At 39.8% G+C, this 25,991-nt stretch overlaps 1 protein-coding gene across 2 annotated transcripts in view; it reads left to right on the top strand.

The window, feature by feature from the left end:
* Positions 1-25,991, top strand: part of TRPM3 (transient receptor potential cation channel subfamily M member 3) — a 403,209-nt gene that overhangs the window by 20,846 nt on the left and 356,372 nt on the right. The window contains exon 1 of one of the 2 annotated variants that reach the window (XM_048931276.1): positions 11,293-11,454. The exons of the other annotated variant lie outside the window; for it this stretch is intronic. Coding sequence (XP_048787233.1) covers positions 11,293-11,454 — 162 coding nt within the window. Of the gene's footprint in view, positions 1-11,292; positions 11,455-25,991 lie in introns of those variants that run through there. 2 annotated transcript variants of the gene reach the window in all.

Raw genomic sequence — 25,991 nt, 5'->3', positions numbered from 1 at the left:
ACTTCTTAGATTTTTTCTGTTAATTGACAGTTCATTTTTGAACAAAAGCATAGATATTGTGACAATGCCACAGTGTTTCTGAATGTTTGTGTCCCAAGAAGAACTGAAACCTACTTTCAAGCCTTTCTATATTTTGAACAGCAAGAGATGTACTCCCATTTATAAACCCTGCTTCTGGTAGTAGAATGAATATATATGTCTTCCCTATGGGAAACATTACAAAACATTTAGTATCTTTTGGCTTCTTGTGTTACAGACATGTTTTATTAAGCACAAATATGTTGAGTCATTAAATGTTCTCTTTAAGCTATACTACTGTTAAATGCGTTTTGAAAAGAACATTTAGTTTAACAATTCTGTTAAAAATAGGTTAAATTCCAAGTTGATGAATTCTTTATTTTAATATGAATTTGCTGCCCATTTTTGCATAAGATTAACTACGGCCATAGCTAAAATATTGTGCAATATTTGTTCATATGTCTGCTCACTAAGGTATTACAAATGCTTCTGACAGTGCTTTAGTGGAGACTGTGACCTTTGACGTGAACAGAGAGGAGAAAGAAAAACTGAGTTTAATTAAGACTTAAAAGCTCAAAGTTTGATTTTGCAGTCTGTGCTTGAAACAATTTTCCTCTGTAGTGGGAGTTCAGCTTGAATAAATACTACTAAGGTTTCATAAGAAGCTGTAAAAATTATGCCCTTGTTTGTCCTGTCATAATTTAATGAGGTGTCAGGCATATTTTAAAAAGAGATGTTATTAATTGCCCATATTTTTCTATGTTGCTCTTTCCCCTTTCAACAGGGAGCCAAAAAAAAAAAAAAAACAAACCAAAAAAAAAACCAAAAACCCCACCAAAAAAACAAACAAACAAACAAACAAAACCTGAAGAAAACAAGTGGCACCACCACCTGTCTATTTGTAGTGTCCCATTACGTAAATAATCTGTGGGGAAGAATAAGCAGGTGGGGTCTAGGGCATGAGACAGGTTACGAATGCCTGGTTCTGTTGTGAAGTTGATATGACACACATGAGGTCTCCTTAACTCTGTTCTTCGGACAGAAATTGCCAACAGTGCTTTCCTCTTTTTTCTACTGTCAAATGCTTTGGTTCTATGGCAATGACTCAACAGATTTAAAGGGTATAAAGTTAGTTCTCTAATGATAAGGATAACAACGGTCTATCTCTGCATCTTTCATCCTTCAGATAAAAAAAAACAAACACCAAAAACACACTGAATAAGCCAACATTGTTAAATAAATTTTTAAATCTGTTTTGAAACCACAAGCCTATTCCTACTAACTCAGAGGAGTTTTTTTTGCCACTAACCAGAGCAGAAATATAAATGCTGTGTGTAATTTAATGTAAAAGGTTCTATCAATAACCAGAAGGCACAGTATCTTCATGCTGCAGCTACCATCAAGATTTTCAACAGAAACATTTGATTACCCAAAATCTATTACTTCAGACATTTTGATGGCCTTGTCAGAATTCTAAGAAGTGAGCTTCCAGGCTCTTTTTGTCCTGACCTAGTGAAAGCCATTGCTTTCACTCATTGCACAGTTATGATTTTTTCTTCCAAAATGAAAATTGCTTCTTCTTGGAATCTTACTTTTCTCAGAAGATGCTATCATTGAAGTAAACAAGTACTTTGTAAGGATGTATTAAAAAACATAGGTGTGGGCTCTGATTTATCTGTCCGTATGTGGAAGCATAAACAGGAATGAACCTGTGCTAGTTAGGTAGTACATATGTTAATCAGCAGCCATAGTACAGAGATTCTGGAAAAGGCTTCTGACTCTGACAGTATTTCACTTTCTTAATTAAAACATCATAAACTGGGGAATGAAAATAATCTTCTGTGATGCCGGTCTTGTGTGACATTAAGACCCACTCAGAAGCAAATTCTTGAATAATTTAATAATAGTCATTACTTAATCATAGCCATGATCCCATTTTAAAAACTGAATATTCTACATCATTAAATGCACGAGTATATGGGTATTATTTTTTCTTTTTTAGATTTTCAGAAGAATAATATTTTGTGAAGAATTGCTCGTGTTTATTTTGGTGGTGTTTTGTTTTTCTGAGAAGAAAAAGAAAAAAGATTTGGCAAAGAACTTTTGCCTTTGTAAACCTGTGTTTTCATATTATGTCCCAAACTTTAAAATGGAGAATTCACAGACAACCTTTCTGCCCTCACACAATTGTGTAATATCCTTGAAGTAATTAGTTCCATGAAAAGTTACTCTAGGAAAACATGTGATCTTTGTTTATGTCTTTTCATGAAGTTGGCAGAGTTTATGACATAGTTGTATAATTTTGTGGAGCTTGAGGTAGTTGTGAAAGCATAATCAAAGGCTTAAGAAGGCTTTGTGGATTATTCATACTTACGATGTACTTGTGATGTAAGATCTTATAAAATATCTGAAATATAAAATAAAAAAAAAAGTCCTCCTACCAACTTATTTCTTAGACAGTTTCCAGCAGTGGGTGCAGGTGAACATCAGGAGGTTCAAGAAATCCAAATGCAAGATCTTGCACCTAGGCTGAGGCAACTCCCATTACAAATACAAGCTGGTGGATAAAACAATTGAGCACAGACCTGCTGAAAAAGACCTGGGGGTAGTGCTGGATTGGAAGCTGGACATGAGCCAGCGATGTGCCCTTGCAGCCCAGAAAGCCAACCATACCCTGAACTGAATAAAAAGAAGTGTAGCCATCTGGTCGAGGGAAGTGATCCTGCCTCTCTCCTCTGCACTGCTGAGGCGTTGCCTTGAGTACTGTGTGCAGATGTGGAGTTCTCAGTACAGGAAAGACATGGACCTGCTGAAACATGTCCACAGGAGAACCACAAAAATGACCCAAGAGATGGAACACCTCTCCTATGAGGACAGGCTGAGAGACCGGGGGCTGTTCAGCCAGGAGAAGTGCTAGGTGACCTGATAGTGGCCTTTCATGATCTAAAGAGGAGCTACAGGAAAGAAGGGGACAGACTCTTCAGGAGGGTCTCTTCAGCAGAACAAGGGGAAATGGCTTCAAGTTCAAAGAGTGTAGATTTAGGTTACATACAAGGAAAAAAATGTTTACAATGAGGGTGATGAAGGATTGGAACATGTTGCCCAGAGATGCGGTTGATGCCCTTGTCCCTGGGCAAGACTTTCAAGGCGAGGCTGGATCAGGCCCTGGGAAACCTGATCTAGCTGTTGTGTCCCTGTTCATTGCAGGAGAATTGGACTAGAAGTTCAACTCTAAAGATTCTGTGACTCCATGATTCTCTAACCTGGCCATAACTCTAAATAGCAGCCCTGCTGTCTGCTCTTGTCTGTCTACTATTTTATCCCAACATGGTATCATCTGTAAACTTGCTGAGGGCTGAATCAATCTAAATCATTAAAGAAATTAAAGACATTAAAAGCATTGATCCTTGAAGGATGCTACTAGTAATCACCTGCCATTACGAGTGGTGCTGTAGATCATAACCCTGTGAAACTAATAGTTTAGCAGTTTCCCATCCAACCTGTTAATGCACTCATCCAAACTGGTGTTTTACCAGTTTGGACATAACAGTATTACAGGACACCATATAAAAAGCTTTGCTATAGGCAAGCTGCACTTCCACTCCCCTTTGTCCCCAGACTTGGTCACCTCATTACAAAAGGAAATCAGATGAGTGAAGCATGATTTTTCTATGGTAAAATTGTGCTAGTTATTCCTAAACGTCTTCTTGGGAGCATCTTTCAGGAGTATTTAAACCACAATTTCCTCAGGCAGTTAGATTGACTAGTCCATAATACCCCAGGTCTTCACCACCCCACTTGAATGGATGTGGTGTTTACTTTTTTTCTTTTCTCATCGTGAAAAACCTTTCCTGATTGCAGTCAAAGGTGACTGAGAGCAGCCTCACACTGACATTAGCCAGCTCAAGGCCCAAAGGTGCATCCCATCAGGTCATGCAGACTGTGTTCCAGTGGGTTAAGCATGCCTTCACTGTGGGCTCTGCCTCACTCCTATAGACTCTGCCATACTCCCTGCCATAATCTGCCATACATTCTTAACCTCTGTATTTCTACAACAGGAGAAAGAAGACAAGAACAAGAACGTTTTCCTAGAAACATTATGAATGTCACCACAAGTTTTAATTACTGATCTCTAGAACATTTTTATTTTAACCAAGCTATTTCAGCTAAATCATTATCCACATGCCTCTGACTATAACTTTAAATATTTCTGATTTTAATTTTGTTTATAGTTAGTTTTTACAGGGAAAGAACAACTGAGGAAATGACTATAAAGTTGAACTAGACACTTGAACTGGTGTCCTTCCTTCATTTTCAGTGAAGTGTCCAAAGAAAACAGGCACTCTATCCTCTGGTTTCAGCACTTAATTTGAGTCTGTTCACCAGTTCTATTCAAGTGGGAGTAATAAAAAACCAAAAGTCTCAGAGTGAAATTCCTATCAGTATTACAAAAAATAAAAGTGTTTTTGTTAGGTAGGGAGACAAAGAGGCAGTAACAAATCAGAGGGCTTACACTGACCAGATGAACTGACAAGCTATTAGTGTTCACACAGCCCTACGTAAGATAAAACCGGAGTTGGTCACTGCTCAAGGAGAGTGCCATTGGAATTATTAGAACTGCTAGTAATGAAATTTCTACTTCGTCTGAGCATGTAATAGAGTACTTAATAGATAAAAACAATTTTCTTCTCTGCTAGTATAAGGGAGTATAAGGTTGGAATTTTATAATCTTCTACCACAAAGTACCCTGAAATATTTTTAGTGTGGACCTAAGTTTTCCACTCTTGCATTTGTTTGCAGTAGTTTACATCTATGCTAACTTTAGATCTCCTCAAGTTTTGCTTGCTTGGTTGCAGTATAAAACACATCTTATATAAAAGATGCTAAGTAATGGGCCTGTTATGTCTGATAATGACTAGAAGAAACTTCCAAGATTTTATTTGGTATGTAGCACTAGTGAACCTACTGAAGTAGCGGAAAAATACTTTTTACATACTGTAGTAAGCATAACAGTATATCCAAATTATTGCCAATGACTTTGTATCGTCAAATATTTGATTTTAAATGTTAGTAAGACATAAATTGCCACATTTTGGAATATTACTTTAGTGAAGAACTAAAGTCCTCTCATATCTTCAAAGCTGTATTTTCACAGTTGCTTCCATAATTCATGCATGTATGCAGAAGTATTAGTTGCAAGTGTTTTACAAGTATAAGGATACTGATCATAAATGAATGAACCAAGCTCATATCAGATATTTTTTCCATTAATGTCAGCCCAGATTAGACATTTGTCACCCACCAGAAGAGCCCTGCTTTTGCTCTCTCCCAGTATTAAACTTTTTCCAGATTCTACTTCCCTTATTGTAGAGCTAAGATGCTACTTCAGCAGTGGTACCATAGTGTGCATGTAGACTAGCTACATTTACAGACTCTTGCCCTTCTTCACTGTGGCTTCTTGCTTCCAGTTTTCTATTAGAGAAGACAGAGGATAGAGTTTTTTCTTTAGAACCTCTTGCTTCTCAGTGGTTTCCAAGAGTTAGGCAAAATGGCCTCAGTGCAGGCGTGATCAGCTGAGAAACTCCCACACATGTCGTAGTTCCCTGCCCTCCACCAGGCTCATGAACATGCAGCAGAAGTTACACCATGATCTTGTATGACCCTGAGACAAAAGCAGGACTGCATTCAAGTCCCAACACTCAGTTGCCTATGTCTCATAATATTGTAGAAATTATAGACTTGCTTGTTGGTATTCACCACCTTCCAAGCTCAAGAGTGGCAAGTTCCAGGGAGCAGGAAGTCAGGTATGTGTACTGATGAACAAGAAGCTTCTGGCAAAATCCAGTGATAAACAGGAAGTATATGGAAGGAGGATCCAAGGACAAGTAATCCAGGAAGTAACGCAGAAACTGACGAAACACATAATTGAGAAATCCAGAGCCAACTTGAACTGAATCTGGTGAGAGGTTAGCAAGAAAGATTTCCAAAGTATGTGTCAAAAGGAAAATGGGAAATACAGGTCTGCTGCTGAAGGTGGAAAGGATCCTCGTAAGACAAGACAGGCATGGAAAGACAGGTCACTAGATGATTGAATTAGATGATCTTGTAGTGACCTTGGTCATTCTATGATTCTATGGCTTGCAATGATAGACCTGCAAAGAACTGACAGGAAACCTACCAGTTCTCTGGCAACAACACACTGCTGTGGCAACAGACTGCCTCTGCCTAAAGCATATACAAAATACAAACTCATTCTTCGGTGCCAGAAAGCGGAGATCAAAAACTGTTTCCAGAAACATAGCAAGGAGTGGTATGTATTTACATGATTGCTTATGGCTTATAATTTTATTCAACATTAACAGTTTGTAAGATGGTTATCACAAGTACAACACAGGTATGAAATAACCACAGGGCCTTCATTCTCAAGTCTTCAACCATGACAATCCTGGCTAGATCCCATGCTCAGGGCAATGACGTTCCTAACTTCTCTGTATTTCCCCTAGTTTACTTGCTTCTGCTTCCACCTTCTGCTTACTTCCTTTTACGTTTTAGTTTTCCAGTCACTCGTTGTTCATTTGTGCACGCTTCCTGGCATTTTTGCCTTACCTTCCGCTTTTGAGTTCAGAGGAGGTTATCCTTGGATAGCAATCAGCTTGGTTGGGACTTCCTCTGCAGAACCTCATGTCATGGGTCCCTTTCCAGCAAATTCCGGAAAATGTTGCAGTCTGCTCTTCTAAAGTCCAGGGCTGTGATTTTACTTTTCATATTGCTCCTTTCTTTCATAATTCTGAGCTTTCCTATCTCAAAGGCTGCTGTTGACCTTAATATGCCCTGTGATGCTTTCACCTTCTGTAAATATGACGTCCAGCAGAGCTTATCTCTTCAATGACTCTTTTATCAGAAGGGACTGGAAGTTGTCCTCAACATTCTCCAGGAACCTTCTGTATTGATTATACTCCATTGTGTTGTTCTTCCAGCAGATGTTAAGGAGGTTATTACCCATGAGAACCAGGGCCTGCGAATGTGACTTTACTTCTAATAAGTAAAAGGTTTCACTCACATAACTTATAAGAAGAGGCTGGGAGAATAGACTTATTTAGCCTTGAGAACAGAGGCTATAGGAGACTTACTTGGTGCCTTAATGGGAAGGTACTTAACCTTAATGGGAAGGTGCAGAGATGAAATCAGACTATTCATGAAGATGTTTGGTGAAATGAGAAGTGACAACAGACACAAGTGAGAAATTCCAATTAGATGTAGAGAAAAGCTTTTTCACCAAGAACATATTAGGCACTGGAAAATGCTGTCCTTTTTTTTTTTTTTTTTTTTTTTTTAATTTGCCTCCAGGATCTGTCTGAACAAAGACCTGAGCATCCTGATCTAAAGGGACCTGCTTTAAGCAGAGAGTTGAATCACGTGACTACCAGTGCTCCTTCCAACTGAAATTACTCTATAACTTCTGTCTTACCAATGCAAGGTGAAATGAAAGCCTTTCACAGGCCCTTAGTGACTACTTCCAGTCATAGAATCATAGAACTGTAGGATGGCCTGGGTTGGAAAGGACCATAATGACCATCTAGTTTCAACCCCCTGCTATGTGCAGAGTCACCAATCATTAGACAGACCTCCATGTAGTTCAAACTTGTCACAGACATCTCAGTGGTATTGGACTCTGCCAAGCTAGAATTCAGCACTTCTACTTTAAATAAGAGCATTTGTTTGCTTGTCTTTCATATTTACATGATATTTGAACTGCATAAGCAGTATAGTACTGTCTGTGTAACAACACAGGTGAAGGCAGCAAACTTTATCTTCTAGCTGCAAAAAGAGAAATCAGTCTATTGATGAGGCATTAACAAATATTTTTGTACTCTGACTATGAATTTATTTATAGATTATGTCCACCTAAAACAAGACTCCCTAAAGGATATGTTCTGGTATTTATTTATCTATTTATTTATTTATTTTAAACAATCTACATATTTTTGTGAGATTTGAAAATCATTAGATGCAATAATTAAAGTAATATACTGCTTGGAGAAATTAACAATTACAACCAGCAGATAGATAGAGGAGACATCAGAAGGTTTAATCTGTAAATGTTAATAAAAATGATAAAGCTAATTGACTTACTCAGCAATGTTGACTAAGTGTGGATGTGCCTCAGTGGAGAATAAATGAAGATAAGAGTCATCATGAGAACAGTTCACCCAATCCGTAGAACCATGCAACAATAAAACAATAGAATCATTTGGGTTGGAAGTTCTATTCCAACTCCCTTGTGATGAGCAAGGACATCTACAGCTAGATCAGGGTGCTCAAAGCCCCTTCCAGTCTCATCTTTAATGTCTTCAGGGACATTCACCACCTCTCTGTTCTGGTGCCTCACCACCTTTATTGTAAAATCTTCTTAGTCCAATCTATATCTCTCTTTTTTTAGTTTGAAAACATTTCCCTTTGTACTATCATTACACAGATCCTGCTGAAGAGTCTGTCTCCTACTTTCATACACTCCTCCTTTAAGTTATGAAAGGTCGCTCTCTTCCTGTTACTACATTCCCCAATAAATGATCTCTCTCCATCCTTTATAGAGGCATCATTTAAATAATGGAAAGTTGTTATTAAGGTTTCTCTGGAGCCTTCTCTTCTGTAGGCTGCACAACTTCAACTTTCTCAGCCTTTCTTCACAGGGGCTATACTCCAGCCCTCTGATGCTGCAGGCACTAAAGCCAAACACATTATTTCATGTGTGATTTCATGAGTGCAGACTAGAGAGGCAGAATAACCTTGAGCTACACTTCATCTGATGCAGCCCAGGATACAGATGGCTTTCTGGGCTCCAAGCTCATCCAGTAGTATCCCCCAAGTCCTTCTACACAAAGTGATTTGTTATATATTTACTTCATCTCCTTTGAATGCAATGGGACATCCCCACAGGGCCTCAGCTATCACCAGTAAGGGGCTCTTCACAGAATCACAGAATCATCCAATGGCTTGGGTTGGAAAGGACCTCAAGGATTATCACTTCTTGACCCTCTTCCCTTGAGGCAGAAATCTGCAGGGGAACAACAGGTGGTGGATGGGATTAAAATCAGGGATTACTTTGCAAACTACACTCATAATAGTTCACAAGACAGTAGGGCTTCTATTCAAGGGTGCAGATAGAGTGTTTTCAGCTAGAGCTAAGATGCTAAGGAGAGAATAGAACATCATGCATCCCACCAGCTGTTGGGAATTCCAGGTGGTAGAGTCAATACTCTGTGGTCTCTGACTCACATGCAGTTTGTCATAGAAGATATTCTCTCACTTTGGTCAGTTGAATTGCTGTACAATTTTCTTATGAGGAAATCACTGTTCATCAGTTCTGCATCCAAGCAGAAACAACGCTGTCAAGAGAGATTCTTGCAGAACTGCCAGATACAGTTTAGACCATGCAGGTGCTGTAAATGCTGGCATCCTGTGGGCAATGCCTGGGGGCTGCTCTGCTCCAAGGAGCAGCTGTGGTTGTCCTGGTCCAAGAGCTTCTGCACAGCCCAGCACAGTGGTGAAGGCCACACTAGACATGCAGCACAGTGCAGCACATCTCTGACTGCTCCATGAGCAGTGCTTTTCTGGTAAGGATCCACCCTGGTTCCACAGCTGTGGTGCTCCAGCCCCAATCTGCACAAGCAAAGGAGATGGAGCCCCAAATCCTGGGATACTACTGGGCTATTTTGGGATGAATGGGATATGGTGGGACACGTTGCTGGCATGCTACAGTTACAGGTGTTGGAGAGAAAAGACTCTACAAATTATGTGTATCCCTTCAGAATGGGAAATATATAACCTGACTGGAGTCTGATTACAGGAGTGGAGGGTGTTTGGTTACCTGATGCCATAACAAAATTCTTAGTCATTTGCTTTCAAACTAGAGTTAACTGAGAATTCAACATGTTGTTTGGACACTCTGACCCATGTTTCTTGATTAATATCAAGACATTAAGCACACTGTGAAGAAATCACATTCTTCCATAAACCATTTAAAATACTGTGGCGGTAACTAGAACATTATACTGTCATATCATCCTTAGAAAATAGAAATAATAGAAAGTTCAGCTTCTCAAGATAGCCGCACACACCTAAATTTTTCAGTAAAACAGTCTTCTAAAAAATCCTTATAAGAGGGGTTAAATCATAAGTGCAAGTCTAAGTTAGTGCCGACTAAACACACTATTTTAATGATCCTTATATAACACAGTATCCATCTAGTCATTTAACCTGTTTTGGTGGTGCTTTTAGTTTTTTGTTGTTGTTAGCATGGCCATGTTGCACAAGAAGAAATATTTACCTTGTAATGCCACTGTCTGAGCTTATACTCCCAACATGCTGACTAGCCATCTTGTCAATTCAGCCGTGGGGACCTGAGGATTCTGTCATCTCACAGAGAAAAATTAGCAGAGAGCTCAGAGGGCAAAGAGAGGCATTGTTTGCCTCCAGCAAAATATCCATGCACTGCACTCAGCAGGTAAAGCAGATGGACCCGATGTAGACATTCCTGAAATGCCCTCTGGGTCATAGTGAGCCCAGAAACCCAGAACAGGAGCTGCAGGAGACCCCTGCAATTGTGGCAGACAAAGCATTAATTCCAGAGGTGCTCTCTGTTATATTTAAGAAAGGAAAACAGCCCCCCACAAAGTATGCCCTGCCAACATGTACCGTGCAGCCTTTTGCTGCTGATTTGGAGTTTGCATCCTCCTTCCAGTAAACTGGGGAGGAAAACATCGAATTTAGCGTGGTAAGGCTACTGGATTTTAAGAAAGATCATGGGGAAACTAGCAATTTAGTTCAGTAGAACTGTTAATGTAAATTAATGAAAAGAAACCTCCTGGTTAAGATTTTGGCAAGATCCAGAGAAAGAAGTGAAGCAGCTCTTGTAACAAGTCACGCTTGATCAGTGCACAGCACCTGACCTCTTCTTCCCCGCTCGCACCCGCGCCTCTCACGGCCGACAACTACAACTTCGATTTCTCCGCGGACTACGCAGAGCTCCCACCAGCACACCGCGCTCTCCAGCACGGGCATTGCCCCCACACGGTCGGACGTCCCCACCCTCTCCTCTCAAAGAGCAGCTCCGGGGGCTCCCTCGAGGCAGTCCCGCGGCCGCGGGTAGCGGGCAGCTCCGCTCCGCCCAGGCCCGCCCCGCCGCCCCCCCGCAGCGTCTCAGCAGCATCGTTAAAACTAAGGGAGGCGCGCTGCGGGGCGGCCGGCCGGCGGGGCCTGGCGGCTGTGCGGGACATGGGGCAGAAGCGGCGGAGCCCCGGGGAGGCGGAGCGGGGCTGCGCTGCCGAGGGGACGACGGGCGGCAGCGGCCGCGGGCGGCTGGCGGAGTCCTGGCGGCGGCTGAGCTCCCGGCGTGGCTCCGCCAAGCGCAGCGGAACCTCCGCGCCCGCGCCGCCGGTGAGTGCCCTCGACTTGGATGGAGCCCGGGACGGGGATCGAGATAGGGAACGGGGAGCCTCGTGAAACAGGTGGTGGGACGAGGGCAGTATCGACAAACCTGTTGCGTTTTCGGAGGAAAATCACACTTTGCACGCGGTCAGTCTGACTTTGTAGTTGTAACAGGTGAAAGTCTCCTCTGTTGCCTTTTCCCTTTCTTTTTTTTTTTCTTTCTTTCTTTTCTTTTTTTTTTTTTTTTTTCTGAGTAAGAGCAGGACAGAGTGCAGCTCCCACGAGCGCACGGTGCGCTCCAGTCGAAGAGCTGCGAAGTAGCGGCCGGGAACTGCCTTCCCGTTGGCCGCTACCTGAGCAAAGGACTTGAGGGAGGTAGACAGCATGCTTGTTTGGGAACTAGAGGTTTCTTCTTGGGAAGGAGTCTTCTTTGGTTGTGTCTTTGCCTTTAGCCAGCTCGGTGGGATATACCGACAGAGGTGGATGGACAGACATCTTGACAGGGATGCAAGCGTAGCACAGATTGCATGCCAGGAAAACAAACATCTTGGGAAGAAGTACATTGAACTTGAGAGAACAAATTGAGCATTCAAGTAGAAAAAAAGGGTGGTAGTTGCTAGAGTGCTCGAACGTTTCTTTTTTTTTTTATCTTGGGCTCAGGACCCTCATGCTAGATGCTGGACATATGTATGCAAACAGAGATTTTGAATGAGCTGCTTACTATACAAGTACAACCTCAGTCTTCATGTGTTCAGAAGCAGTATTGTGAGTCTAACTGAAACCTGAATCTGAGGTGTAGAACAATACACCTCATTCAATAACTGAAATGTGTCGTCTCAGACAGAAATACAGATTTATGAGCTGTGGAGCTGCGAGGAAGATGCCCACAGGTTGAATGCCAATTGGGGAAATAGCATAAGGGTGAAGAGACCTACGGTAGAAAGGATGCCATGGCAACAGAAGGCATCAGAGAAAGTAACAGTATTTTCTTATGTAGGGGGAAGAGGAGGAGAGATGCATTCATGTACCATCCTGCAGATCACAATACTATGAGGTTTTAGTGTTTATTTTTTTCTTCAGAATACACTAACTTCTTTTTACCTGAAGATTGATTCCCAGGTTCTTTACCAAAACTCATCAGAAAAAATGTGCAGTGCAATCAGTGCGGTTTAGGCTTTTTTTTTTTTTTTTTTTTAAAGATTCTTAAAGTTCTTAAATTTCTGTTGCTTGAAACAAAGTGGTTCTTGTTGCTTACAGTGGAGATGAAGTCCTACTCCAAACAAAACCTTGAATGACATTCAGGTTCAGCAAGTGCTTGGCCAGAGTAGAAGAGCTGTACTAATCTGTGTTTAATCATTACAATTTCCATAGATGAGTAACTTATTTCTGATGTCATGTCTACAGTAATATTAAGGTGATGTATTTACACTACTGGATTTGCACTACACTTAAACTTCAAAATTCAATAAATAGAGGATGGATGGGAGGAGCTTGATTCTGTTTTTTTTCTATTTTTCTGTTTTTTTTTGTTTTTTTTTTTTTTAATTTATGGAGGGTTTTTTTCCTGCTATTTTGTTTTGTTTATTATTTATAAATCACAGGCTTTGTGAAGGTACAGTGACTAGTTTGTATTCTCTTCATTTATTTGCTTTTCTTTTTTATAAGAGAGCACAGGATTTCTGAAATCCTGTTTCACCGGGTGTAATATATTTCAACAACATTTTCCAAAGTGATGCCAGAATGTATTAAACCTGAAGACATTTCCCACCATCACCTTCCTTTCTCTCTAATACTATTCCCTCTACATCCTTGGAAAAAGTGTAAGATTTGAATTACTCTTAGCATTAGCACTTTTCCCTGGCCCTGCACATTTGATTGTATTTTTCCTGCAGTAACTTATGTTTTTATGTTATTTGAAGTTTGTCACTGGGCTGTGGAGGACTTTTGAGTGTCAACGTTAAAGTGACAGGCTAACATAAGTTACACTGTGTACGAGTACACAGAATGTTTTTGTACAGCTGTACACCCACAATGGCGAATGGGTTCGTGCCTAATCTTGTCCTAATAGCATTGTTCTGGGGTCTCAGATGTTTTCTGTGCCACTTTAATTAAAACAGGGCTGGTCTTGCTCACTGTTATCGATCATCTGGAAACTGGCCAGGAGATGTGCGCTTGCCTTCTCTGAATGCTTAAGCAGACTGGTGTGACAGCCTTTTGTACTGTGTCTTAAGGGAGGTTGCTACTGTGTACAGGTAGTTTGGGATAGGTGAAAGATGATGTCAGCATCCCCTTGAAAGGTGAGAATATGATTTCTTTAAAGCAATCTCTCGTGTTGAACTCATGTGAGAAACATCTTTAGAAAGAAGATTTAATCAAACAAAAATGCAGGGTAGCCAGGTGTGTTTTGTTCTGCATACATGATCTTTCTTACGTGAATGCCTTGCAAAACCATTTAGGTATGTATGATTGTTCTGTAAGAAAAAGAAAATTTTGCATTTTGAAGAGCTGATTTCCAACCTATAAAAACTTGATTTAGATTTTCTGGCAAATGAAGGAGGTTTAAAGTAGTAATTGCATATTGTGGCTCCTACTGAAAGCAGCTGTATTGTTTTTCTGCATCTTTTAAATTGAGCAATGTCTCCCAGTATCTGTGTTTTCAAACTCACCCTTATCTGTGATGACTGTAAAAATTACTGATCCTTATATTTGACACTCAGTGGAAAAAAAAAAACAAACAAGTCATAACCCTAAAAGTTGTCCTTTATTTTGTTCACCATTTGTTAATTCCTTAAGAATGATTTGTAGTCTTATTTCTCTACCAACTCTTTGGTTTTGGTTTGTTTTGATATTAGTTCTTGAGTGAAGGAGGAGCTGTCTTATTGGAAGGAATTGTGTAAGGGAAGGGCGTTTGAGACAGAAACGATTTGCAAGAACTAACCTATCATAGATCCCATGAAATACACGTGGCATCTGCTAAACCGTCCCTAACTTGAAAGCTGTGATCTTTGTAATAGTGTAGTGACCCCAGTTAGTACCATTTTGAGTGCTAGCATTATATGATGAGAGATGGAAGAATGATTATTGATTTAGAAACAAAGCCTCTTCTGCTGTTATCTTCTGTTCTTCATCCACTTGTATAACTTTGAAAAAAAAGGCTGAGTGGAAACCCCTGCTGAAGTTGATGAAAGTTTTGCTATTCAAAACAATACATATGGGATCATGCTAAATTTTGTCTGTAAAGAGGAATGTCCAAATTCCTTTGGCCAAAATTTTAAGAGTCATTTGCACTCATTTTTTATTTATTATGTGAGGTTATTAACCCATTTTTATTAGCTGCTGTGCAGTACAGTGTTTCAGTATAGAAAAAAAATTGAACTAAATAGTTATTCTACTGTACAGTTTCTGATTACAGCAATATTTACTTTATTGTTCAAAGATAACAGGTTTCTCTTATTGCTTTTCAGCTGTCCTTCCCCACAGGGTATTTACAGTAGTGCAGAAACGAAAAGAAAATGGCAAGTAAGAAATCTATGAACACATGAAATTTAACTTCAATCTTGCTCTGGCATCAGTGAGATTACAGCTCTGTGATGGGTCCTGTCCTGACTTCTCCGGAATCAGATGGCTCATGTACAAAAGATTGGCAGGGATAAATCACCTACCTTATGGCAGAACTGAGCTACAGTTAATGTGTCTGTGGCTGAGGAAGAATGGACGTACTATATAGATAGATTTCAGAGCAACTTGATGTAGAGCTGGTTAAGGGCCTTGAACCAAGCTTAGCTTACCCTGTCAATTCTATGTCTGTACATTAATAATCTGTCATTTTTCCATTCACTTAGTGAAGCAAACTATCTTTGCCAAGAAGCTGACCAAGCTGGTAAGGAGAAAATTGAAGTGGGAGTGATGTGAGAGGCAGGAGATAACAGTCCAGAGTCAGGCGAAGAAATGGTGAGTAAGGGCAGAAAGCAAAAGTTGGGGAGAATAAAGGATAGCTTGGGCATGTTAAAACAGGACAAAGGAATATCACAAAAGAACACCTACCCACAAGGCATGAGAACATCTGCACACAGTCTGGGAGGTGAGCAGGAAGTATTAATGTCAGCATGTGGTTACAGAGGTACGACGTTACTGTAATGTCTGAGACACAGTGGGATGGCCAATGCCACCCAAGCACTACAATGGACTGAGGCGGTCCCTTTAGGAGACACAGGCAGGGAGAAGGAGGTCATCTGTGGGAAGTAGTGGCTCTGATGTGTTAGGCTTGGGCCTGGACTTGCAACCAGATCCAAGAGGAATCACTAAGCGTGATGCTGTGGCAGGAGTGTTATCGACCAGGTGAGGGAGTAGATGAGGCCGTCCTCACTGGGAAATTTAACATGTCAGTACAGAAGTCATACTGGCTGGAGGATGTCATAGGTAAATTCTTGCTAAGCAGATACTGGATAAGCCAACCAGGGGGGAACTAACAGCTTATCATAGAATCATTAAGGTTGGAAAGACAATGAGGATCGTAGAATCACAGAATCACCAAGTTTGGAAAAGACTATAAGATCATCCAGTCCAACTATCACCAACAGTTCTCAATAGAGCATGTCCCTCAACACAATATCTAAATGTTCCTTGAACTTCCAGTGCCGGTGACTCCAGCACCTCTCTGGGCAGCCCATTACAGTGCCTGACTTCTCTTTCAGAGAAAATATTTAGTCTGCCAAACCATGCCCACCAAACCATATCAGTCATTGTGTTTCTCTGCATTTCCTGTAAATGCATCATTCATGTTAAGAGTAAAGGAAACTCAGCACACTGTTCAGTTCTCTGGTATTTACCCTGGTTTTTCCCAACATGACCTTCATTTTCGGATATGATGACACGCAGATGTGTCTGCTCTTAACTGACCAGAAGATAATAGGGAGTAGATGAGCAATGACAACTTTTGCTATAATTATCATAGTACAGTGAAGTTATGTTCCTGAGGGAAATGAGGAAGGCAGGAGAGTAGCATAGCACAAAACATGGAGGAAGAGATTTTGGTATACATTGTAGGTAGGTAACAGTGAAGGCAGCTCTGAAGGGCAAAGGAGACTGGAAAAACAGGTCAGCCTTTGAGGAGTGTGTTCTCAATGGTTCTGGTACTCAGAAAACCTAGGAGACAGAGCAGAAAGCTAGTATGGCAAAGCAAGAAATTCATGGCAAAGCTCCAGTATGAAAAGGCAGGGTATGGGATGGGGGAGAATAACTGCAAAAAAGGAATCAAGACACATTGCCCAAGTATGTAGGGATGGTGTCAGGAAAGCCAAAGCTCAGATGGAGTTGAGACTTGAAAAGTGTGTTAAGGGCAACAAGAAAAGATTTACCTCTGTATTAGTGGTAAAAGGGAGACCAAGGAAACCATAGATACATTGAAAAACTGTTTAGCCCCATTAACTCAGTAAAAAAGGAATGTGAAATAGAATTTAAGATGCTGATTATTTGAGATAATGCTACCAAGAAACAATAACAGAGATGATCCCTTCAGATGGTGGGAATCCCAAATTAAGCAGGATCAAATGGCCTCCCACTTCATGTGCAGCACATCATGCCATTCCTGTTGAACAGAAAAGGTTCCCCAATCAAGTCATTGCAGGATTTTCTTACAAGGAAACTACTCCGTTAATAATTTCTGCTGTTAAACAGAAAGGATATTCTCATGAGAACTTGCTGTACTGTTGAAGAAGGGCAAGGACATGCAGGTGGTGTTATCGCTTTTGCTGAGTGGGAGCTGCCGGCAGGCTTCTGTCATACAATTAGCTGTCAGAGATCATCCAGTGGTCAAGGTATTTATGTAGCACAACACAGTCTGAAAGCAAAGCTCGGGCCTCAGTGTTGGATGTGGATCACAGCCTCCTTGTGCTGTGGTCTTTTAGCAAGCAGCACAATAGGCAATATAGTAGAAGCAGAGTCAGATAAAGCCGACGTCTTTATTGCCTTCTTTGTCATCACCAGCAAGAACTACCAGGCTCCTGTGCTTGGTGACAGGACTCAACGAGGAGAGTAGCTACAGCCAGGTATGGTGGCCAAATTAGGGATTGCTTCACACGTGTCCCTGGCACTTGTTGGGCTGCACCCCAGGGTGTTGATGTACAAAGGCATCAGCCAGCTCTCACCAGTTTCCATCAGCTCAGAAAGTTTGTGTGATTCAGGGAAGGTCTCTAGCAGCTGGAGAATGGCAAACATCCCACCTGCCTACAGAAATAGGTAAAGGCCAACTTGGGGAACCACAGGCTTACCAGCCTCACTTCAGTCCCAGTTAAGGTCCAGGAGCCAATGTCTGGGCACATGAGGGAGCAGACAGTGACTGGGAGCAATCAGCACAAGTTAATGAGAGTAAGTCATGTCTGTCCCACCTGACTGCCTTCTGCAGACAAATCCTGGGGGACAAGAGGAGATGTGGGGATGATTTACTGCAGTCCCAGCCAGGCACCAGTCATGGCTCCCCAGAGCTCGTATCAGAGCTGGGACACTTCAAATTGTGGCAGAGGACACCTCCAAACTGGCAGGAGAGGAGGGGAGGTCCTGGGGCAGTGGGGCTGGAGGCCATGCTGTGTGAAGTGAGGCTGCAGGTGGCCTGTTCAGCTGGGAAATGGCTGTAGGTGTGGCCATAGGGGGCACGAAGCAGCAGCCCCAGCATCATCAAGAGGGGATGGAGGAGAGGCAGTGAGCTCTGCATGCGGTGTGGGATGGGAGGGTGAGAGACAGCAGCATGAGCTGAGACACAAAAGATGAGGAGCCATCTTTTCACCACCAGAACATCCCAACTATGGAGCCAGGGCACAGGGCTGGGGGTTTTACTCCCTGCCTGAGTGAGTCCCTGGGGCCTGCCAGCCTGTATTGCCCTGGGACTGTGCAAATCAGTGTTAAAAAGTCCTTTGAGAATTAATTTTCAACGTGCACACCAGCATATCTAGTAACTCTTGCAGCTTCTTTAGAAGCATACCAACAGTCATTGAAAACACATTTAAAAACAGAAATAGTAGATCTAGCCCAGGCCAGAGATTGCTAAAATAATCCGATAATAACTTAAAATCCAAAGTAATATTTTTCCTATTGGTTTTCACTTCCCTTTCCCCTACCATAGCTGGGGACATGCAGTTGTCTGGCAGCGGTGTGTACATGGTGCTGCTTTAGCCTGTGCTCCACCCCAGCCCCCTGCCTGCTCTGGCTGGGGGATTCAGCTTTTAGCAGCTTGTTGAAAGCAGGTGTCCATTCTTTGTCCCTTATATTTTTTCTAATACTTTCCTGATAGTTTCAATGTCCAGAATGTTCTGTGATCTATGATTCCGAAGTGTAGCAATGAAAGATACAATACAGATGGAAACAAGAAGTTTGTCAGAAGTGTGATTGGGAGTAAAGGTGAAGGCTTGAGTGAATAAAGCTTGCAGCAAGACGTGTCTGCCTGGGCCACAGGCCACATGGCACTGCTGTTGGCCATACATTGTAAAATTAATTATAAGGAAATTTGCTAATCTCTCACTGTTACAGGAGAAAACATAATTTTATCATGGCTAAAATAAATTAGTAAATTCTTATTAGCTAAAGGGAGCAGAACCTAGTGTTTGTCACTGAACAAATACTTCGTCATCTATGACAGGTTGGGCTTTTGTCTTTATCTAGCATTTATTGTAGGTATCTACACTTTTTTCCCCTTTTTTTTTTTTTTTTCCTATCAAAATGCTTTTGCTTAGAGTGATTAAAGATTTATCTCTCCCTAATTGGTTTGCAGACTTATTGAAAATGAAATAAAGTCAAGTAGATAATAATGAAAGCATTAGTTTCAAACTTTGTGGACTGCGTACTAATGCACATCTGTAGAAAGATCACTCAAAACACCATCTGCCATTTGGTTACAAGATTTTCCAAAGCATTGTATGGAGTATTTTGTTGTTAATGATGATTGTGTTTAGTGTTTGTGTGTGCTTTGGGTGAATGCTTTTTTCTGATTGCCTATTCATGACAAAGCCAAAAAATAGGTACTTCAGTTTGAGAGCAATTTGCTGTACCTCAAAATGACGTAATTTTTTCAAGACTTCCTTCTGAATATGTTGCACAGTGTGTTCCTTCTGTGGGCTGCCAGTGAGGAAAGCTGAAAAGAAACTTTTGAGAGATTGACCCTATTAAACCTGATTGATCAGCTAATCTTGAGTTGTTCTCTTACCTGTGTGAAAAAGAAAACATTATTCTCACTGTTTAAGTGCTTTTGTGGACTAGGCTGCTAAATAGCGTGAGAGTTGGACCTCTTAATAAATATTCGTGATGAACTATCCTGAGAAAAATGCTTCTGCTTGCCTGTTACTATTTTTTCGTGAAGGAGCTCTGTTCTGTGGACTGAATTCTGTCAGATACTGAGGGGAAAAAAAAATAATGCATTTGTAATCTACTGTTTCTACAGGGAATTGCTAAATTAGATGCTGCCATTAAAGTTTCATATTTTGGATTTAAATAATTCCAGAAGATGCCTACTGTAGAGAACTGTCAGAAGCCCCTTCCTTGATTATTTATTCTGTGATTCTGCCTGCTTGATGTAGTTCTCTGTACCTGATGGAGCAGACTGTAACATAATTGACTTTTCTCATAGGTGATACAGGTCACTGTTGAATTGGGTATGATTTTTAGTAAAGATGAGGAAAATATGGGGGAAAAAAAAACCACACAACACCAAACACCTATAGAGGTAGAAGACTCTTACTGAAATAATAGAATGACAGTAGTGAATATCATTGTTTCATTGTTGACAATAGAACTTTCTCCCAAAACTGCATGAAGTAATCGTGATATTTTTCTTTCTTTCTTATAGAGATAATAATGATTAGTTATTAATATGAAATCTGCTCCGTGTCTGAAATCAAACCACCTCATTTCAGAATGAGGTGGAAGTTTAATAATCAGAGTGATAGTATCCACTCCTTGGGCAAAACTTAGAAATGATTAATAACTGGGGATTTCTGATTTTATGGGATTTGCTTCTCTGAGGCCTGATAATTTTAGATGGTAGAAGACCTGCTTTTTTAATAAAAGACTGATTTCAAATTGAACTTGAAGAATCAATTGGCATCTTTTTAAATCTTGAGCACATCAAGGTATATGCTGTGGGTAATCTGTTAGTCTGAGATTTGGTATTGCAGAGGAACCGTTGTCCCTTCCCATCTCCCAAAAAACCAAAAGAAATACTTGAACTCCTGCTTTTCTGTTGGACCAGATCTATTAACAGTTCTGTAAACTTGCTCAGATCCTGCCTGAAAATATCAAATTTCTCCAAAAAGAGAAGAAAGTTTTATATTATGAGAAATAAAGAATTTAGGATTAAGGAAAGGTGGTAAAGAGTTAAGTCTCTGTAAAGAGTTAAGTCCATCTATGCATGCTTATAATTTATGTGATATTAGTTACTTTGTAAATTTTTTAAAAAAATTACTTCACTTTGGGAAGCAACCATTTGTTACACATGGTCTTTTCGGGTTCATCTGATGTTCACCTGGAACTCACCTGGATATTCTTTTATTTATCACAACATAATACCAAGAAGTACTTATTAAAGTACTCCGGATTATATTATTGGTTAAGAACACAAAAACACACTTTTGGACACAATTTGCTATTGTAAGTTTAATGTTGACTAGAAAATGACGTAACTATCATATTGTAAACCGTTTACTCTATTTTCAAGCAACTCTTTAGAGACACATATTTACTACTTCTGCTGAAGCAGCATCTCAATAATTCAGTCACCACTGCTCATTTAGTTACATTTTAAAAATGGAAATATAATTTCAAAAAGTCACATTCTTTTCCAATACAGGTAGTTCTCCCTGTTCTTCTTATTATTCTCTTTACGTTTAGATGATATGCTTATTTTAATGACATGATGAAGTTTGGTGTAAAGGCTGGGAGGTGATCTCCCATTGCAAACTTGTGAAGTTTGCCATGAATTACGAAAATACTGCCTTATTATAAAATCTCTGAAACAGAATGACTCTAAATGTGCAAAGAAAAAATTAAAATATCGTCTGAAAAAAAAAAAAAATGAAGACTGTCTCTACTTATTGCCACACATCTCTGTAAATAAAGTGTTATGAGAATAAAATATCTGACGGTAATACGCTAATTCATTAGAGTTATTTATTATATCTTTATTTCTCATTATTTCCTCTGAATGGTAATAATATGTTTTTTACAGTGACTACCTTTTCAACATTTTCCTCTTGTATTTAATGTTTTTATGGCACACATGGCATGTTTTTTACTTCTAGCTGCTAAACTGACTTATAGAACAGCTCAGAAAAAAAATTAGACCTTATGAAGACAGACAAAGCTTCATTTCTATTATTTATGCTTAATCCTTTTATAAATCCAAGTTTAAGAATAAAATATGGAGAAACTTATATATGTAAGCTTAATTCAAGAAAAAATATGAACAAATGTATATATGTATATACATTTATATGCGTATATATATTTCTCAACTTACAGGAAAATGATTTCCAAGGCTAAAACCAAGAAAGACAGATAAAATTCCTGGGAGAGAAAGGTTACAGTTTGCTTTACAAATGATATTGTATTTCAAACTGCTCATGACATTTATGCCGAGATATTGTACTATCCATGGAAAGAATATCAGCCATACTAATTAGGAGTTGAATTGCTCAATTTCCTTCTTTGTATTTAATATCATCTGCAAGTTTTAAAAACACAATTTGTACTGAGAAACAGGATTTATGTACGTGCTCTGAATATTTTAGTTGTGGAACAATGAAGTTTGTGATCTTCACATTCCTTTTTGAGGATGTTCTGCATTCATAACTACTAAAAAAAAATATTGAAATTACTTACTTGCTGAAAAAGTTGAAACAGACTGATGTTTCAGTATTTGCTCTCATTCTTCTTTTCATTTTCAAATCATTAATTAAAGAGAGTCCAGTTCCGCAGTAATTTTATTCCTCTTTTCTCTGCTTCACCAGTGTAAACTAGCCTTTATTGTTAAAGGACTCCTAGGCACCAGAAGTTCTTCATGACAAGATGTACTTTAGAGAATTGTGATGTTGGTCCCTCAAGACATTAGCATATAAGAAAAAGGAATTGATAATGACAGAAATGAAAATGTAGCCATTACATGTGGCTGGATGACTTAGAATTCCAAAAAATCTGGTGAGTCTCAAAAAATTGTTAGAGGAAATGAGCAACACTGCATTTAGTAATGAAGCTTAGTGAAAAGTGAAGAGCTACTGAGGCAACAGGGCAGTCAAGAAAGAGATTTTAATTAGCTCAGCAATTAAAGTAGCTGTAGTGAAGATTTCAGAGATGTCCTGTTACACGCTATTACATCAAGTTGAGTTATAATGCAAGTAGAGCAGTAACAATTTGTCCCTATTTGTAACTGCTAGATGCTTATTTGTAGATGCTTATTTGGGTTTGAAGAAGGTTGGTTCTGCAGAATGCAGAACGAATTGGTGAAAGTTTAAGTTAATTTCAAAATATGCAGACTACAGTATGTGAATCATGGTGCACAACTTTCTTAAGGAACTGCTGTTTCCTTAATTGAGATAGTGCTATTGGTCACATAAGGAAGGATATTATTCAAAATCTTATTGATAAATATTCTTTTAGCAGATAAACAGATTCCCAAATAAGAGGTGAATTTTGAGTTAGTAAGGAAACATGATTTTGGTGTATCAAGTGCTCGTCTCATTGTTACAAATGAGATCTAATGGGTGACAGCAGGGTTCTCATAGCAGGGGTGTTGGAGTGAGATGATCTTCAAGGTCCCTTCCAATCCAAATCATTCTATGATTCTTTGAAGAGTTTCTAGGCAACAGAGGGATTTTGCTTCAGTACAGTCAAAAGTTCATTAGTGCAGACCAAATAAAGGTTATGAGATACAAAATGAAGTTGCTACTTGCATCTCTGTAATCTACTGACTACTGTACTGCAGTTTGTTTGTGGTGCCTCAAATGGGAGAGCCACAGCAAAGTGCTAACTGTACAGAAATGTCTGTTAAACAGTAATTTATCTCAGCTAATATGCTTTCTAAAAGGCAGAAGAGAGTGACAACCATATTGTTTGAGTTTCTCATTTGTAGAGAACCTTAGAACCCTTAAGGATCCCAATCTACTCTGATTTGTTTGGCTCAAGAAAAAATGAAGATTACTCAACTTCTGTAGATTGGTCTTCACACCCACCAAAATAATTACATCTCTCTTGTGACAATTATAAGCCTTTGTACAACTTTTCCTGTGTCCTCAAATAAGGAATGTGAAGAACCTCCTCCAGTCCATTCACTCTTTAGTTATTCACTGAATCTGAAGATGTCTCAGTTGTTGGGATTATCTGTGTGTGTCTTCCCTGTGTTATTCTCTTTGTGCTCTTTAAATGTTCTACTTCCTTCGTCAGAAGTGTTCTGCAGCACAGAGACTAGTATCTCTCTGCACATTTCTTTTTTTTCCTCTCCAAGTTATATATGTATAAAGTCTTTCTGGGAGTTGAGTCATAAGAATGTGTTTATACTGATCTATTTTGGGAGAATGAGCAGAAGTACTATTATACTGAAAAGCATCAGTGATCTCCTCCCACTTTTTCATTGGATTTAGATCTGTAGGAAAGTACAAGGTGCTTAAGGCAATGATTCTGTGCAACAGTTTATTCTCTGCCTCCTACCCACTATTGTTCTTTTGGTTCCCACATGTTTTTCTCATTTTTTTCTGCTTCTTAAAAGTAACAGTGTGGCTAGTGCTATGATGACTGACTTTGAGTTAGGTGAGTTTTGTATGGGAAGGAGATTAGTGTGTTTCAAACTGAGCCTGCTAAAATTGGAGGAACTAGTGGGAATATATGGTGCATCTCTAGATTCACGGGTTTTACATCAGAACAAACAAAAAACAGCAATAACAAAAACAAACAAACAAACATAGAAAACATTTGTGGACACCAGTGACGAGGGGCGTTATTCAGAGCCTGGAGCTGGAACCGGTGCTACTTAACATCTTTGTAAGCAACATGGACAGTAGGACACCAGCAACTTTGCAGATGACACAAAGCTGAGTGCTGCATTGAACATGCTAGAAGGACGAGTTGCCAAAAGAGGGACCTGGATAGACTTGATAGGTGTGCCTATGCGAATGTCATGAAGTTCAACAAATCCTGCGCCTGGGTTGAGACAATCCCAAGCACAGATAGAAGTGCCTCTGAAATAAAGCCACCCAAAGCCCCAGAACATGCAGTCATATTTTATTTGTCCATTTAATAATAGGGGCACTAGAAAGCTTCTTGAGCTGATGACCTTTCTGAGCATGATAATGTCATCAGATGCAGCTAGGATGATCAGTTTATAGACTGCTGTGTGCATTCCACTCACAGTTGCATATCTCATTCTACTGTACTTCTTGTTCTACTGCAATTAACACTTCTAGTCAGATTAAAAAAGTTGAGGATGTTTCAGTGTTGCTGCAAACTGACTACACTGAGTGCCTATAACTTTTTAATGAGACCTAGAACACTGGGAGTATGATCTCTGTGAAGTGTTTTCTTAATTCAGCTCATTAATGTCAGAACATCAGCTGCTGTAATTGCCATACCACTGGATCTGAATGTTCTCCTTAACTAGAAAACTCTGTTTTACATACTGTCAGGGAAGGAGGTGATCCACCTCTAATTTTATGAGGAAAATTGTTTGTTAAATTGTTGATTCTGTTGGAATCAATTATTTTACCATTAGCATGATAGTTGTGTATTAATGCACACAGTAATATTAACACTGGTGTAAAGAGCTGGTGATAGATTCACAAATGATTCAGTGCATAATGAGGCAGGTAAGGAAGTTAGTGCAAATATCTACCATATATCTGGGTATTGTAATTGAATCATCTACTTGCCTCACCTGCTCTTGTCCATTGTGCTTCATTCCTTTTTAGAGGGATTTTCCCAGATATCTCACTGCTGTAACTCCAAATGGGCTGTTGAGCAATCAGACTGCTCTACACGTGATGTACATGTGCAGATGACAAACCTAGTAATCTAGCACGTGCACAGTAGGTCTGATACACCCAGAAGTGAGTTTGCAGAACTGTCTTAAGCGTGTGTAGTGCACCTGAATGCTTTTGGAGTGTGCCAGGCTTGTGCATATGTGATGCAGTGCATCAACTGTATTTTTCTTGAATGCTCACAGCAAAAAATATGCATGCCATGTGAGCTGTAGGTCAGTTACAGAATTAGTAACTTCATGGGTTTAGAAGAGGTACAGATTATTAGACAGAAGACTTTGTCCTAATCGCAGTCTCTATTTGTACTGTGTTTTTAAAGTTGAATCCTCCATTGAGGTGTGTTACTGGCAAAGCCTTACTGCTAAAGAAATGGATTGTGATCTTAATAATTTTATTCAGGGCTACCTGTCAGCATGGATAACTTTTTTTGAAAAGATAAACATTAAAGTACAAGATTTAATTTTGAGATGAATTTGTATGTATAAACACAATTTATTTTTTAAATTTTACTTTAGATGACCTTACAACACCATTTGACAG

This window comes from Lagopus muta, chromosome Z (assembly GCF_023343835.1).
Source record: "Lagopus muta isolate bLagMut1 chromosome Z, bLagMut1 primary, whole genome shotgun sequence".
Classification (NCBI taxonomy): domain Eukaryota; kingdom Metazoa; phylum Chordata; class Aves; order Galliformes; family Phasianidae; genus Lagopus; species Lagopus muta.
The sequence above is the reverse complement of the archived record's forward strand: the minus strand, read 5'-3'. Positions and strand labels throughout refer to the sequence as shown.